General features: G+C 43.8%; 1 protein-coding gene across 1 annotated transcript in view; it reads right to left on the bottom strand.

Annotated features, from left to right (window-relative positions):
• Positions 1–15,539, bottom strand: part of LOC132826812 (dynein axonemal heavy chain 3-like) — a 323,241-nt gene that overhangs the window by 257,283 nt on the left and 50,419 nt on the right. Inside the window, exons 5-6 of the mRNA XM_060843056.1 lie at positions 13,898–14,050; positions 4,606–4,747 (exon numbers count right to left, since the gene is read on the bottom strand). Coding sequence (XP_060699039.1) covers positions 4,606–4,747; positions 13,898–14,050 — 295 coding nt within the window. The remainder of the gene's footprint in view (positions 1–4,605; positions 4,748–13,897; positions 14,051–15,539) is intronic.

The raw sequence follows: 15,539 nt of genomic DNA, 5'->3' as shown, positions 1-15,539 counted from the left end.
TGCATGTCTCAACTAATTGGATATTACCAGTCAGTTTCTGCAGAATATGTGGAGAATTAACCAATCTCTATTTCATTGCACTTCTGATCAATGCCAATCGTCCAGTTGCAAATTAAAGCCCACCTTCTATTTTGAACATTAAACTGTGCTCAGGCACCTGTCAATAACATGTCTGATTCAGCACAGTTACCATAGCGACCTGTCTTCCAGCAGAATTAAGTTGGAAAATTGATTGTTCACACAATCTTTTGTTCATGATTAGACATGTCTGTTGCAATTAAGGTTAAATTTGGAGTGAAAGCTGCTTTGTGATGACGAACGAAATGCTTTCAATGTTGACAGCCGGTTCTTAACATTGTTAATACTGTCTTTTTTTGTAAAAACCAGGAAAATTCAGCCTTGTACAAGCTTCTTTGCTATGTGCTGCATTCGATGATTTTATTTCTGCAATTGCTTGGGAGCACAAGTCAAATACAGGAGTCTGGATTTTCTGATTTTTCTGCTGTTGAATATCCAGAGACAAATTGTGTTCAAATTTGTATTTGTTTTTAAGAAGCTTTTCTTGTTTCAGGTTTTCATTGACATTCTATCGCATGTCAGCAATCCTTCATGAACCCAATTGGGAAAGAGGTTTGGAATGTAATTTGAAAAGGTTCTGTGTGTTGAAATATTACTGAGAAATTGGAAACCTGATGCATCTAAAATTGTCATCATCAGAAAGGGAAAATATTGTGATCAGAGTCTGTGACCTGTCATTAACCTGGGTTTGAAGTCACTGCAAAAAACTATCAAAGCCATGTTTTGGTTTCATTGCTGTCAGACATCTGTTGTTTTAGTAAATTTTACAACTTAGAAGCTTTGAGACAGTGATCTTACTATTTCATCCTTTAGAATGCTCCTCAAGGTCTATCTCTTTGATCAAGCTCTTAATCATCAGTATGGAGTTTGCACATTCTCCCCATGTCTGCGTGGGTTTCCTCCGAGTGTTCAGGTTTCCTCCCACAATCCAATGATATGCAGGGCAGGTGAATTGGCCATGCTAAATTGTCCATAATGTTAGGTGGATTATTCAGGGGTAAATATTGGGTCTGGGTGGGTTAGTCTTCAGAGGGTCGGTGTGGACTTGTTGGGCTGAAGGGCCTGTTTCCACACTGCATGGAATCTAATCTAATCTAATCTACAATGACATGTCTGCCATGGATAATGATGAAAATAATATTTTGTTGATATTCATCAGTAAATGTGTGAGAATGTGACATGGTACAAGTTAGTGTACTGGGAGTTTGGGTGGGGTGAAGTTGAGTCAGAATGAGGGAATGCCAGCATGCTGCTTAACCAACATCTTAACTTCCGTTTTGTGGAAGGGTCACTAGACCTGAAACAGTAATTCTGATTTCTCTCCACAGATCCTGCCAGACATGCTGAGCTTTTCCAGCAATTTACAGCATCCGCAGTTCTTTCATTTTGTTTTTCCTTATCCTCTGGTGTTTGTCAGTACTTACAGAAAGAACATGACAATGTTAATTTCTTACGATGTGCTAACAGGAAACTGATGACAACTGGAAGGCTCACATCTAACTGCCTGTCCAATGACCAGTGAGTGTAGGATTGAGTTTCCAACCAGATCATTTCTCAGATGTAACAGATGCAATTCACTGTCTCTGTCCCAGGGAAACAATCTATTCATTTCCCAGCTCCCCTGTAACTCTGATGGGATCCTAATTTACATTTGAATACAATTTGGAGCCTGGAATGACAAGAGGGTTTGGATCTGACCATTAGGTCTGACTGAGGAAGTGTGAAACGTGACAGATCGTTATTGAAAGCCACATTTCAGAAGGATCCTCACACACCTCCTGTATCCCCAATGCCCGAGCTCCATAAGGAAATGATACACAATCCTTGGCAAGAGCTAACACCATCACCAGAAAACCGCAACGCCCCTCCCTCCACTCCCCCAGCCTCCCATAACCTCCATTTCCCTCCCTTTCCCTGATTCCTGCTGCGTCCATGTTTTTGTAGGCTTCAGGAGAGTGAGCTGCTCTAAGAGCCCTGCTCTGGCCAAACAACCAGCCAGTAAAGTTGAGGCCAGCTCCTAGCCGAAAGTGAATATTTACATTTTGGCGAGTGATTCGTCCAGCTTTCGTCAGCAGATCGTGATGGGCAACCACACAGCATGGGACTGGAGTCACATGTAGTCCAGACAGGAGGGTGACATTCCTTCTCAGAATGTTCAATGCCAATCTGGAGTTTTGCGATCACTTTCTACCCTGGGCCTCTCATACCTTGCTATGGTGAGATTCTGGGTGTCTGAATTCTTCGGTTCAATTCCAGAAACAACACCCCTGATGGTTGGCACACCCATGATCTGCCATTCACACAGACCCTTGAATGTGGAGAAGCACAGAACCTGTGATCTGTATTATATTGAAATGAATCAAAGGGCAAATGAGAAAAAAAAAATTCACAGAGCGAGTAGTTAGGGTATGACTTGCCTGGAAATAGGGTGGAGGGAAGTTTAAATGAGACATTCAAGATGGATGATTATTTAGGTAGAAATGGTGCATGGGGAAATGGGGAAAAGACAGGTGATTGGCGCAAAGTAATAGAACCAGACATGATAGGCTGAATGGTTTCCTTCTGTGCTGTAAGAAATTTATGATTCCATGATTGCTGAGCCACCAAAAATAAGTGAGCATGGGCTGACATATGGCAAGTAATATTCATGCCACTGAAATGCCAGGCAATGTCTATCGCCAATAAGAGACAACCTAGTCATGGATCCTTGACCTTCAATGGTATTACCATCACTGAATCCCTAACTATCACTATCATTGGGGTTACCCGATGACTGCATTTGCTACATAAACACTGTGGCTACAGGAGCAGGTCAAGGGCTAGGAATACTGCAGCGAGTAGCTCACCTCTTGACTCCTAAAGCCTGTCTGCAAATGTGTTGCTGGTCAAAGCACAGCAGGCCAGGCAGCATCTCAGCCTGCTGTGCTTTGACCAGCAACACATTTGCAGCTGTGATCTCCAGCATCTGCAGACCTCATTTTTTACTCCTAAAGCCTGTCCTCCATCTACAAGGCACAAGTCAGGAATGTCTGGATGAGTGTAGCTCAAGAAGCTTGACATCATCCAGAACAAAGCAGCCTGCTTGATAGACTTAATTGAGACATATGAGATGATCAGAGGGTTAGATAGAGGGGACAGTGAGAGCCCTTTTCCTTGGATGGTGATAGCTAACATGACGGCACAAAGCTGAGGGGTGATAGATATAGGACAGATGTCAGAGGTAGTCTCTTTACTCAGAGAGTAGTAAGGGCATGGAACACATTGCTTGCAACAGTAGTAGACTCGCCAACTTTAAGGGTATTTAAGTGGTCATTGGATAAATATATGGATGAAACTGGAATAGTGTAGGTTAGGTAGGTTTCAAATTGGTTCCACAGATTGGTGCAACATCAAGGGCCGAAGGGCCTGTACTGCGCTATAATGTTTGATGTTCTATTCACAAGCTGTGTAAGGAAATTTCTATAGTGCTATCTATCTTGTAGATAGTACACATGCTGTTACTGCACATCTTATGATAGATAGATAGCACTGTAGAAATTTACCAAAGTTCCTTACACAGCACTTCCAAACCCATTACTCCTTCCATCTAGATGGCCAAGGACAGCAGATACATGGGAACATCACCACATTCCTCTCCAAATCACTCACCACCCTGATTTGGAAAAATATCGCCATTCCTCCAGTGTTACTGGGTCAAAACCCTGGAACCCCTTCCCTGAAGGCATTGTAGGTCTGCCTACAGCATGCAGACTGCAGTAGTTCAAGAAGGCAGTTCATAACCACCTCCACAAGGGTTGTTCACGTCCCACGACTGAATAGAAAAAGAATCACATAATGCAAGGCAGTGAAGGAAGTTAAACACAAGGTTGGAGATGTTAATTGAGCCAGTAAAGTGACATCACCACAGTGAATAATTTGAAACATGAGATATCTAATAACAGATTTTTGAAATGTTAACAGACTGGAGGTAACTGTTGAGTTTATCAAGGGAGGGGGAGCCTGAGGGATAGCATTTACTAAAGAGAAAATACAGCCAATAAACATTCTAAAAACAGTCAGCACTTTCATCAGATTCTAAGAGACTGCTTAAGATCCTTCCTTGAAGGAACATGGGGCAGCATGGTAGCTCAGTGGTTAGCACTGCTGCCTCACAGCACTAGGGACATGGTCCCGATTCGACCTCAGGTGTCTATCTATGTAGAATTTGCACAGTCTCCCCATGTCTGCGTGTATTTCCTCTAGGTGCTATGGTTTCCTCCCACAGTCCAAGGATGCGCAGATTACATGGATTGGCCATGGGAAATGCAGGTTACAGGGTCTAGGTGGGATGGTCTTCTAAGGGTTAGTATGGACTTGATGGGCCAAATGGCCTGCTTCCACACTGTAGGGATTCAATGGTTGAACTCAACAGTAGAATCAGCCCCTGATTGAACTGGTAAATGTTTATCCCTTGACTCATGCTCTTTATATTAAACATTTTACTGAAATGAATAAGAGATGTGAAATTCAGTGTAACCTTTCACTCACCATGAACATCGATGGTGATAAGTGCAGCCAGGGTTATTCTCGCCATCTTGGTTAGTTTGCCCCGCACCAGGGTGACAATATCGTCAATCTGTTTATTACTTTTCTCCAGAAATTCACTTAGTCCGTTCTGTTGAGTGATGGCCTGGAAGAGAAACAAGGCTGAAAGCTATTTGCAAACAGCTCACTTATTTGCGTCACACTAGAGAGATTGACTCTTTTTATTTGTCCATTTCGATTTGTTTTATAGTAATTGATGTTATTGAGTCCAAACTTAAATCTCATTAAACAAACAGAGCAGACATCTCCAATAAGAGTTTGGGTAATTTACCAAAGACCTCTACTTTATCCTCTCACAGAAGATTGAGCATCTTCTCTCCCCTTTGTAGATTATTTGAATACATTTCTGGGTGCTGTTAATAAAACAGCAGGAACTAAGTGAATGACATTGAATGTAAATGATGAAAAAGACATCAGCCTCATCCATCACTATTTTGTTTCATTGCATTCAACATCTCTCGTGTAGAAAATTTAATTTTGTTACATTCTTTGGTGATGTGAAATGTTAAATTGAAAATAATTACACAGTGTGAAATAATGTAATGAGGGCATAATGACTTTCTAGCATTTTAGAAGCAGATCACAGAATCCCTACAGTGTGGAAACAGGCTCTTTGGCCTAACAAGTCCACACCGATCCTCTGAAGAGTAGCCCACCCATAACCCATTCCCCCGCTCTACATTTACCCCTGATTAATGCACCAAACTTGCACATCCCTGAACATAATGGGCAATTTAGCACAGCCAATTCACTTAACCTGCATACCTTTGGACTGTGGGAAGAAACCCACACACAGGGAGAATGTGCAAACTCCACACAGGCAGTCACCCAAGGCTGGAATCAAACCCAAGGCCCTGGCACTGTGCTGCCCTATTTGATAGTAATTTTGAATATCGCTGGAACCAAAAGGACCATAATCTCGGTATAAAGCCTTAATCTTTTGTTTTATAATGGGGTAATTTATTATATAGTTAAAACCTTATTTTAAATTTGTGGGCATCACTGGCAAGACTGGCACTTATTCGTCATCTCTGGTTGTCCTGGTGGTGATAGAACATAGAACATAGAACGTAGAAGGATACAGCGCAGTACAGGCCCTTCGGCCCTCGATGTTGCGCCGACCGAATCCTACCTAACCTATACTAGCCCAATAACTTCCAAATGCCTATCCAATGCCCGCTTAAATGACCATAAAGAAGGAGAGTTCACCACTGATACGGGCAGGGCATTCCATGAACTCACAACCCGCTGTGTGAAGAATCTACCCCTAACATCTGTCCTATACCTACCACCCCTTAATTTAAAGCTATGTCCCCTAGTAACACCTGACTCCATTAGCGGTAAAAGGTTCTTAGTATCTACCCTATCTAAACCCCAATCATCTTATACACTTCTATCAGATCTCCCCTAAACCTTCTCTTCTCCAATGAGAACAGCCCCAAGTGCCTCAGCCTTTCCTCATAAGATTTTCCTACCATTCCAGGCAACATCCTGGTAAACCTCCTCTGCACTCGTTCTAAAGCTTCCACATCCTTCCTATAGTATGGCGACCAAAACTGCACACAATACTCCAGATGAGGCCTCACCAGAGTCTTATACAACTGCAACATGACCTCAGGACTCCGGAACTCAATTCCTCTGCCAATAAAGCCCAGTACACCATATGCCTTCCTCACAGCACTATTTACTTGGGTGGCAACTTTCAGAGATCTGTGTACATGGACACCAAGATCCCTCTGCTCATCCACACTACCAAGTAGCCTACCATTAGCCCAGTAATCCATCATCTTGTTATTCCTACCAAAGTGAACGACTTCGCACTTAGCTACATTGAATTCCATTTGCCACATTTCCGCCCAGCTCTGCAGCTTATCTATATCCCGCTGTAACCTACCACTTCCTTCCTCACTATCCACAACTCCACCGACTTTTGTGTCATCCGCAAACTTGCTTACCCAGCTTTCAAGTCCTTCCTCTAGATCATTTATTAAGATAACAAAAAGCAATGGTCCCAAAACAGATCCTTGTGGTACACCGCTAGTAACTGCACTCCAAGATGAACATAGTCCATCAACTACTACCCTCTGTCTCCTTCCAGCCAGCCAATTCCTAATCCAAACCTCTAATGTATCCTCAATGCCATACCTCCGAAGTTTTAGCATTAGCCTACCATGTGATCTCCCTTCACAAACTACTGAACGAATTTCCATGTTGGTGTTCTCAGAGAAATTTAGGGCATTAGTCAGTGAAGTTCAGTGGAATTCCCTGCCCAGTGAAGTCATTGAGGCATCCTCATTTAATATTTTTAAAGCTAAGAAAAATAATTTTTTGGATGGTAAAGAAATTAAAGGTTATAGTGCGAGGGTGGGTAAGTGGGGCTGAGGCTATGGAAAGATGAGCGATGATCTTATTGAGTAGTGAAGTGGGCTCGAAGGGCAGCAATACTGACTCAGTGACAGTGAGACAATCTCAGAGATGATGATTCAGATCCAATTACAGGTGGTTCTTCTATAACACATTGGTTGCATTCTTTGCAACCCCGTATTATAGAAAAATCGTGTTTTGGAAATAGCGTTTAAAGAGTTGGCAGTGTAATCATGTTACAGGGCGGCACGGTGGCACAGTGGTTAGCACTGCTGCCTCACAGCACCAGAGACCTGGGTTCAATTCCCGACTCAGGCGACTGACTGTGTGGAGTTTGCACGTTCTCCCCGTGTCTGCGTGGGTTTCCTCCGGGTGCTCCGGTTTCCTCCCACAGTCCAAAGATGTGCGGGTCAGGTGAATTGGCCATGCTAAATTGCCCGTAGTGTTAGGTTAGGGGTATGGGTGGGTTGCAGGTCGGTGTGGACTTGTTGGGCCGAAGGGCCTGCTTCCACACTGTAAGTAATCTAATATGTTTTAAACATTCACACTTTGGAAACAGTGTCCCTAATTCATCAGTCACTTTATAGCAAATTCACGTTAATGAAACGTGCAGTATAGCCGAATGACCTGTACAATGATTTTCGTTTTATTCATTTCGAAGATATGGGCATCACTGACTGGGCCAGTACTGATTATAAATCCCTAGTTGCCCTGAGGAAAATGCTGGTGAGCTGCCTTCTTGAACTGATGCAGTCTATTTGTGGTAGATACACCTACATGGAAGGGCATTCCTGGATTTAGACCGAATGACAGCAATGGTTAATATCAACTGGGAGAAAATGAGGACTGCAGATGCTGGAGATCAGAGTCGAGAGTGGGGATCTGGAAAAACACAGTCGGTCAGGCAGCATCTGAGGAGCAGGAGAAACATGATGAAGGGCTGTTTCTTGAAACGTCAATTCTCCTGCTCCTCGAATGCTGCCTGACCTGCTGTGCTTTTCCAGCACCACACCATTGACAGTGATACTGAATCAGTGATAGTGACACTGACCCAGTGACAGTGATACTGACCCAGTAATGATGATACCGCACCAATGGTGGTGATGCATTGGATTTTGATTCTTCAAAAAAGCAAAATGACTTTCAAATGTTCTTGCCGTTTCCCATTGGCACTTGTCTGCTGTTGTAATACAACTGAGAGATGTTGGCACTGCCCTGTGTGTTGCTGTCTCTCTATATGGGGACATGAACTACAGGTGCACAGATTGACCTACAGCTAGATTTGGTGGACTGACCGATCCCTTGACATGGGCTGGGAACTGGTGCAGAAGGAGACACAATTGCTCTCAAGTAAACAATACCCAAAAGCATATACATCAGGGAATCAAATTCTTGAAGTTTTCAAAAATGAAACTAGTGGATTTTTTAATAAAGTAACAAAGAAGAGGAATGTGGCTGGCAACATGTAAATGGACTTCCAAAGAGCCTTTGATAAAGTGTCACAATCAACACTTACCAACAGAATCAAAGACTGTGGAATAAATGGAACTGATCTAGATTCAGAAGAAATTGCCTAACAGAGAAACAGAATAGTGGTAAGATTTGTTTTGGACTGGATATAGGTATACAGTGGGGTCATTGACTCCAAGGTTAGAATTAGCACCAGTACTTTTCCTGTTTTTTAAAAATTCAACAAATGTGAGTGTGATGGCCACAATTTTAATTTTACAAAACTTATAAATGTTGGGAACTGTGATGAGCATACTGATAGGCTTCATGGGCATGTTAATTTGCAAGATTATCTGTTAATGTTCTCAGTTACAGTATGAATATTTCAATTCCACGAGTTTCACTTACAGTCAATGGTTTCTTTAGAAATACAAAATACTTTCTGGAATTCTACGTAAACAGCATCTCTGGACATCTCTCCATTGACAGTTTTAGTCACCTTTTTAAAAGTTTAACGCAGACCTGACCTACCCTTTACAAACCCATGCTGACCCTCTCTGCTTAGCTGAATATCTTCAGAGAGTTCAGTCATCCCAATGATGAGTTAGTTCCTAATAACAGAAGCTAGGCCAACTCTGGTTCCCTTCCTATCTTCTCTTATGGAGCAGAGCAACACAACCAAGTATGGTTCCGAAATTGAGAATTTTGGAAGATTGTAATTAGGGCAATATTCTCACCTATTTCTTTGATATCCTAAGATTACCTAGGACATAGGACACAGAAAAAGGACATTTGGCCTGATCAATCTACCTCCATGTCTTTTCTCTAAACCTAACAGTGTAACCATCTATTCTCTTCGTGCTCAAATGCTTGTCTGACTTTTCTTTAAATGCAGGAAATTTATTCACTCTCTATAATCTTGAATTCCACATTCTCACAATTCTGCCTTCTGAATTCCTGATTGGATTTTTTGGGGACTCTCTAATACTGATGGAGTCTCATTGTGCTTTTCCCCACAATAGGATGCATTGTCTCTGTGCATTCCTGGACCTCTCCATCTCCATCAATGATGACCGACTCAACACTGACTCCCACAGCTATCTGGATTACACCTCCTCCCACCCTACCTCCTGCAAAAATGCTATCCCATATTCCCAATTCCTCTGCCTCCACTGCATCTGCTCCCAGGAGGACCAGTTCCACTACAGAATACAACAGATGGCCTCTTTCTTTAAATATCGAAATTTCCCTTCCCACATGGTTGATGATGCCCTCCACCTTTGCCCTCGAACCCCACCCCTCCACTTGCAACAAGGACAGAACCCCACCAGTCCTCATCTTCTACTCCACCAACCTCCACATAAATCACATCATCTGCCTACATTTCTGCCAGCTACAAATGGACCCCTATATTTCTCTCCCCACCCCTATCCACTTTCTGCAAAGACCATTCCCTCCATGACTACCTAATCAGGTCCACACCCCCCCACAACCCACCCTCCCCTCCTGGCAACCTACCCTGCCACCGCAGGAATTGCAAAACCTGTGTCCACACCTCCCCGCTCACCTCCATCCAAAGCCCCAAAGGAGCCTTCCACACCCATTAAAGTTTCACCTGCACTTCCACACATGCTATTTACTATATCCGTTGCTCCCGATGTGGTCTCCTCTACTCTGGGAAGACTGGATGCCTACTTGCAGAGCGCTTCAGAGAACATCTCTGGGACACCCGCACCAATCAACTTCACTGCCCGTGGCTGAACATTTCAACTCCCCCTCCCACTCTGTCGAGGACATGCAGGTCCTGGGCTTCCTCCACCACCACTCTCTCACCACTCGATGTACGGAGAAAGAACGTCTTATCTTCCGACTTGGAACACTTCATCCCCAGGGCATCAATGTGGACTTCACCAGTTTCCTCAATTCACCTTCCCCCACCTCACCCCAGCTCCACACTTCCACTTCAGCGCCATCCTCATGATCTGTCATACCTGCCAATCTTCCTTCCCACCTATCCGCTCCACCCTCCTCTCTGACCTATCACCTTCATCCCCACCTCCATCCACCTATTGTACTCTTGGCTACCTTCTCCCCAGCCCCCTCGTATTTATCTCTCCATCCCTGAGGCTTCCAGCCTCATTCCTAATGAAGGGCTTTTGCCTGAAACATCAATTTTCCTGCTCCTCGGATGTTGTCTGACCTGCTGTGCTTTTCCAGCGCCACTCTAATCTTGACTCTAATCTCCAGCATCTGAAGTACCCACCTCTGCCATGCATTCTCTCTGTACCCACTCCATCAAGGTTTTTCACCATTTTGAGTTCTCTGTTTGGTCAGTCATCAGCTTTCTGTTTACAACCTCTTCCTGAAGTGTTAGAATACACATTTTGGTTTTCTTTTTCTTTCATGTGATGCAGTTATGGCTGAATAGCATTTATTGCCCATACCTTATTACCCTGAGTTCCTGGCAATGAAAGACCTCCTCTGGAAGACCATACGCAAGGTGAACACAGTCCCAGCAGGCTGAGTCTGAATGCCAGTCGGTGTATGATGAAGTCCTTACATGGGCTTTAGTTCCTTAGTTAGCACTGGGACAGGAGGGCAGTGTATGCACCTTCGTGTCCCTGAATTAATTAGGGTCTCCACACAATATCCTCTCATCCAATTGATTACCAATTGAACCTCCAACTGTTCAAATGTGCCTGAGGGAGGGCATTAAATTCCCTCTATTGCTTGAGGCAATTTCACTGTGAGTGGTACCATGACTTGGATTTATCCAAGCTTGGCTTGAAAAGTGGCAAGTAACACTCACAGCACACAAATGCCTGGCAATTCCAATTTCCACCAACAGTGTAAGATTAAGGGGTTTTAAAATGAAGCCATCTATGGATATTGATGGTTCTTTTTTTAAGGAGGGGGAGGTGTGACGATGTTGCTCCTTTAACAAGGTTATGTTGTCCCTGGTTTTTTTCAAAAGGGGTTGTAAAAGGCAGAGGTTCCAATTTGTCTGGGTTAGGGACTTTGCTAATGGCTAACAGATACGGCCTAACGAACAATCAGGGAAAAGGGTAGATTAGATTAGATTAGATTTACAGTGTGGAAACAGGCCCTTCGGCCCAACAAGTCCACACCGACCAGCCGATACCCCTACATTTACCCCTTACCTAACACTACGGGCAATTTAGCTTGGAGTTAGGTTTTTGTTTACAAACTTCTAGAATGAAAGGGGAGTGGCCAATTCTCCCAATTCAGGGTTTTTAAAAAATGTTTTGGTTTGGTTTCAGCAAGTAGCCTCTTGGAAGCTGCTGGTCAAAGGCAGCTGTTGGGGAAAATAAAGGTTCCCCGATTCAACTCTCTCTCTAACATGTCTCCTGTAAAAACCTGTGTTTGAACTTACTTTTTTTTGCCAAGGGGTGTGTTCACGGGGATGCAGGAAATTGGAGCAGCTCCTTTGTTAAGTTGTGGGGACATTATGTCGGTTGGGTTTTCAAATAGTTGTTTTTCTAAATTCAGTTTTCTTTTGCTTATGTTTCATCTGGTGATGTGTAAATAGTTTCTGTTTTCCTTAAAGTTGAGTGGTTTGACCAGCTGGAATATGTACCTTACATCTGCCTAAACCAACTAAAACAATTAGGGTCTGGGCTACCTTCTTAGAAAATGCTTTGAGAGGGTCTGGCTCGGTCCACAACATACTGCAGCAGGTAACGTGATTCCTGACACAAGTCAGGAGTGGGATGAAATACTCCCCACTTGGATGAGTGCAGCTCCAATAACACTCAAGAAGCTTGGTACCATTCAGAATAATGCAACCTGCTTGACTGACATCACATCCACAAACATTCAACATTCTATTCCTTTATCACCAATGCACAGGAGTATCAGAGTGCTCCAACTATTAGATGCACTGCAAAAACTCATTTATTCTCCCCATCTCCTGTGGTTCCACACATAGGCTACCATGGTGATCTTTAAGAAGACCTATTCTCCCCCTAGTTACTCTTTTGCCCTTAATGTATTTGTAGAATCCGTTTTGATTTTTCATAATCCTATTTGCCAAAGCTATCTTTGCCCTTCTGATTTCCCTCTTGAATATTCTCCCAACTGCTCTTATACTCCTCCAGTGATTCACTCGATCTCAGCTGTTGAGACCTAAGATAGGCCTCCTTCTTTTTCTTGATCAGAGCCTCAAATTCCCAGCCGTCCACCATTCCCTACACCTGCCACACTTGTTAGACCTCAGCTCGAACATTATGACCAGTTGCAGATGCCACATTATAGGAATGCAGAATTCAGAAGTGTTTTACAAGACAAGTTTCAGGAATGAGAAACTTCAGTGATGACGATAGATTGAAGAGGTTGGGACTGTTCTCCTTGGAATAAACAAGGCTGAGAGGTGATTTGATAGAGGTTTTCAAAACCATGATGAGGGTGGATTGAGTACATAGGCAGAAACTGTCTCTGTTTGTAATGGAAAAAGAATGAGAGGATGCAGATTTAAAGTGCAAATGAAGCAAGAGTGATCTGAGAAGGGCTTTCTCACACAGTGAGTCGTTATGGTCTGGAATAAGCTGCTTGGAAATGTGGTGGAAGCAGGTTCAATCGAGGCACGTAAGAGGAAATTGGATGGGTGTTTGGACAGAATGGTGCTCAGGGTTATGGGGGAAAGACAGGAAAGACAGGTCCATACTAGATCATGGACCCCATGCACATTTGTTGGGCTGGATGTTCTCCTTGTCCACTGTGACAATTCTGTGATTCTGCACTTCCAGAAGGACAAGAGCAGCAAATATATGGGAATACCACCACCCACTTGTTCCCCTCAAAGCTACTCACCATCCTGACTGGGAAATATATTGGGTTCCTTCACTGTTGGTGGGTCATGTCCATCCTAAATTCCATGCTGGAATTCCCGCCCTAAGAGCACGTGGACTGCAGCAGTTCAAGAAGGCAGCTCACCACCACCTTCAAGGGCAACTAGGATCCAGTGATAAATGCTGGGACTATACAGCAATACCCATGTCCCATGTACAAATCATAAAAAAAAATTGCATCTTTTTAGACAGCTTCTGATAACATCTCTGTTCCTGACTATGCTCCTGGACCTCCCAGGCCAAGTTCAGTCCCTCCTTAATGAGTACAGTCACTTGCTGTCAAATACCTCATCGGCACCATCCCTCAGTCAACAAGTCTGTGGTTCTCTAATGACTGAGCAAAAACTGGTATCCGACCCTGTGAGGGCAAAAACCGGTTACTGGCCCTGTGACAGGGCAAAAAGTAGTACCTGACCCTGTGAGAGGGACTGGATACTAACAGGGCAGAGGCTAGATATTGACCCTGTGAGAGAGCAAGGGCTGTTGCTGCTGCCTCTGCGAGAGGGCAGGGACTGAATACTGACCTGGTGAGAGGGTTAGGGCTGGTTACTCACCGCTGAGACAGCTGCAGTCCAGTATACAATGCTGGATGCCAACACTACTTGACCAGGCCAGTTCAGCACCCACTCCTTTCTTGAAGTGCTGGAGTAAGCAATGATAGCCTGTAGCATTACTTCACCCAAGGAGCTCTTCATTCCCTTTTCCACCTGAACATTAAAGAGATGACAATCGGTATTAATATTTCTTGATAAAACAATTTCCTGGATTTCATTAACACATGATTCAAATGACAAGACTCCAAAGACCAACTGAACAATTCCCCTGTACACTTACCTGGTAGAGATTATTATTTGATATAAATTTCCCTTGTGGTGCATTACCATTTACTCTGGGATTCTGGGTTACTATGATAACACATACTTTTCCATCATGTTGCAGTCTGGAGCAATGACCCAAACAGCAGAGTCTCCTTTATGTCCTGTGGCTGAGTAGTAATCTCTCCTGCACTTCCTGCCTGCATTGGGAAGAGTAACTAATCCATCTGGCCTTGCTGGCAACACTGATTTTGAACCTCAAGTCCCAGACTGGGGCTTGAATCCAGAGCTTTTGTCTCAGATGACAGAATAGGACTGCACCACAAACTTCTTTAAACATTCCATGATAACCCTCATATGCATAATTCAATTTAAACAACATCATTTATCAGAATTTTGCATCAGTGTTTACTGTGGAAAAGGACATGGAAGAGATAGAATGTAGGGAAAGAGATGGTGCCACCTTGAAAAATGTCCATATTACAGAGGAGGAAGTGCTGGATGTCTTGAAACACATAAAAGTGGATAAATCTCCAGGACCTGATCAGGTGTACCCGAGAACTCTGTGGAAAGCTAGAGAAGTGATTGCTGGGCCCTTTGCTGAGATATTTGTATCATCAATAGTCACAGGTGGCTATTTTCAGCGGCACGGTGGCACAGTGGTTAGCACTGCTGCCTCACAGTGCCAGAGACCCGGGTTCAATTCCCGCCTCAGGCAACTGTCTGTGTGGAGTTTGCACATTCTCCCCGTGTCTGTGTGGGTTTCCTCCGGGTGCTCCGGTTTCCTCCCACATCACAAAGATGTGCGGGTCAGGTGAATTGGCCATGCTAAATTGCTCGTAGTGTTAGGTAAGGGGTAAATGTAGGAGTATGGGTGGGTTGCACTTCGGCGGGTCGGTGTGGACTTGTTGGCCGAAGGGCCTGTTTCCACACTGTAAGTAATCTAATCTAATCTAAAAAAAGGTGAGGTGCCGGAAGACTGGAGGTTGGCAAATGTGGTGCCACTGTTTAAGAAAGATGGTAAGGACAAGGCAGGGAACTATCCACCAGTGAGCCTGACCTCGGTGGTGGGCAAATTGTTGGAGGGAATCCTGAGGGACAGGATGTACATGTATTTGGAAAGTCAAGTACTGATTAGGGATAGTCAACATGGCTTTGTGCGTGGGAAATCATGTCTCACAAACTTGATTGAGTTTTTTGAAGAAGTAACAAAGAGGATTGATGAGGGCAGAGCGGTGGACATGATCTATATGGACTTCGATAAAGCGATAAAGTCTCCCATGGGAGACTGATTAGCAAGATTAGATCTCATAGAATACAGGGAGAACTAGCCATTTGGATACAGAACTGGCTCAAAGGTACAAGACAGAAGGTGGTGGTG

This window comes from Hemiscyllium ocellatum, chromosome 23 (genome assembly GCF_020745735.1).
Source record: "Hemiscyllium ocellatum isolate sHemOce1 chromosome 23, sHemOce1.pat.X.cur, whole genome shotgun sequence".
NCBI lineage: Eukaryota > Metazoa > Chordata > Chondrichthyes > Orectolobiformes > Hemiscylliidae > Hemiscyllium > Hemiscyllium ocellatum.
This window is presented reverse-complemented; position numbering and strand designations above follow the sequence as displayed.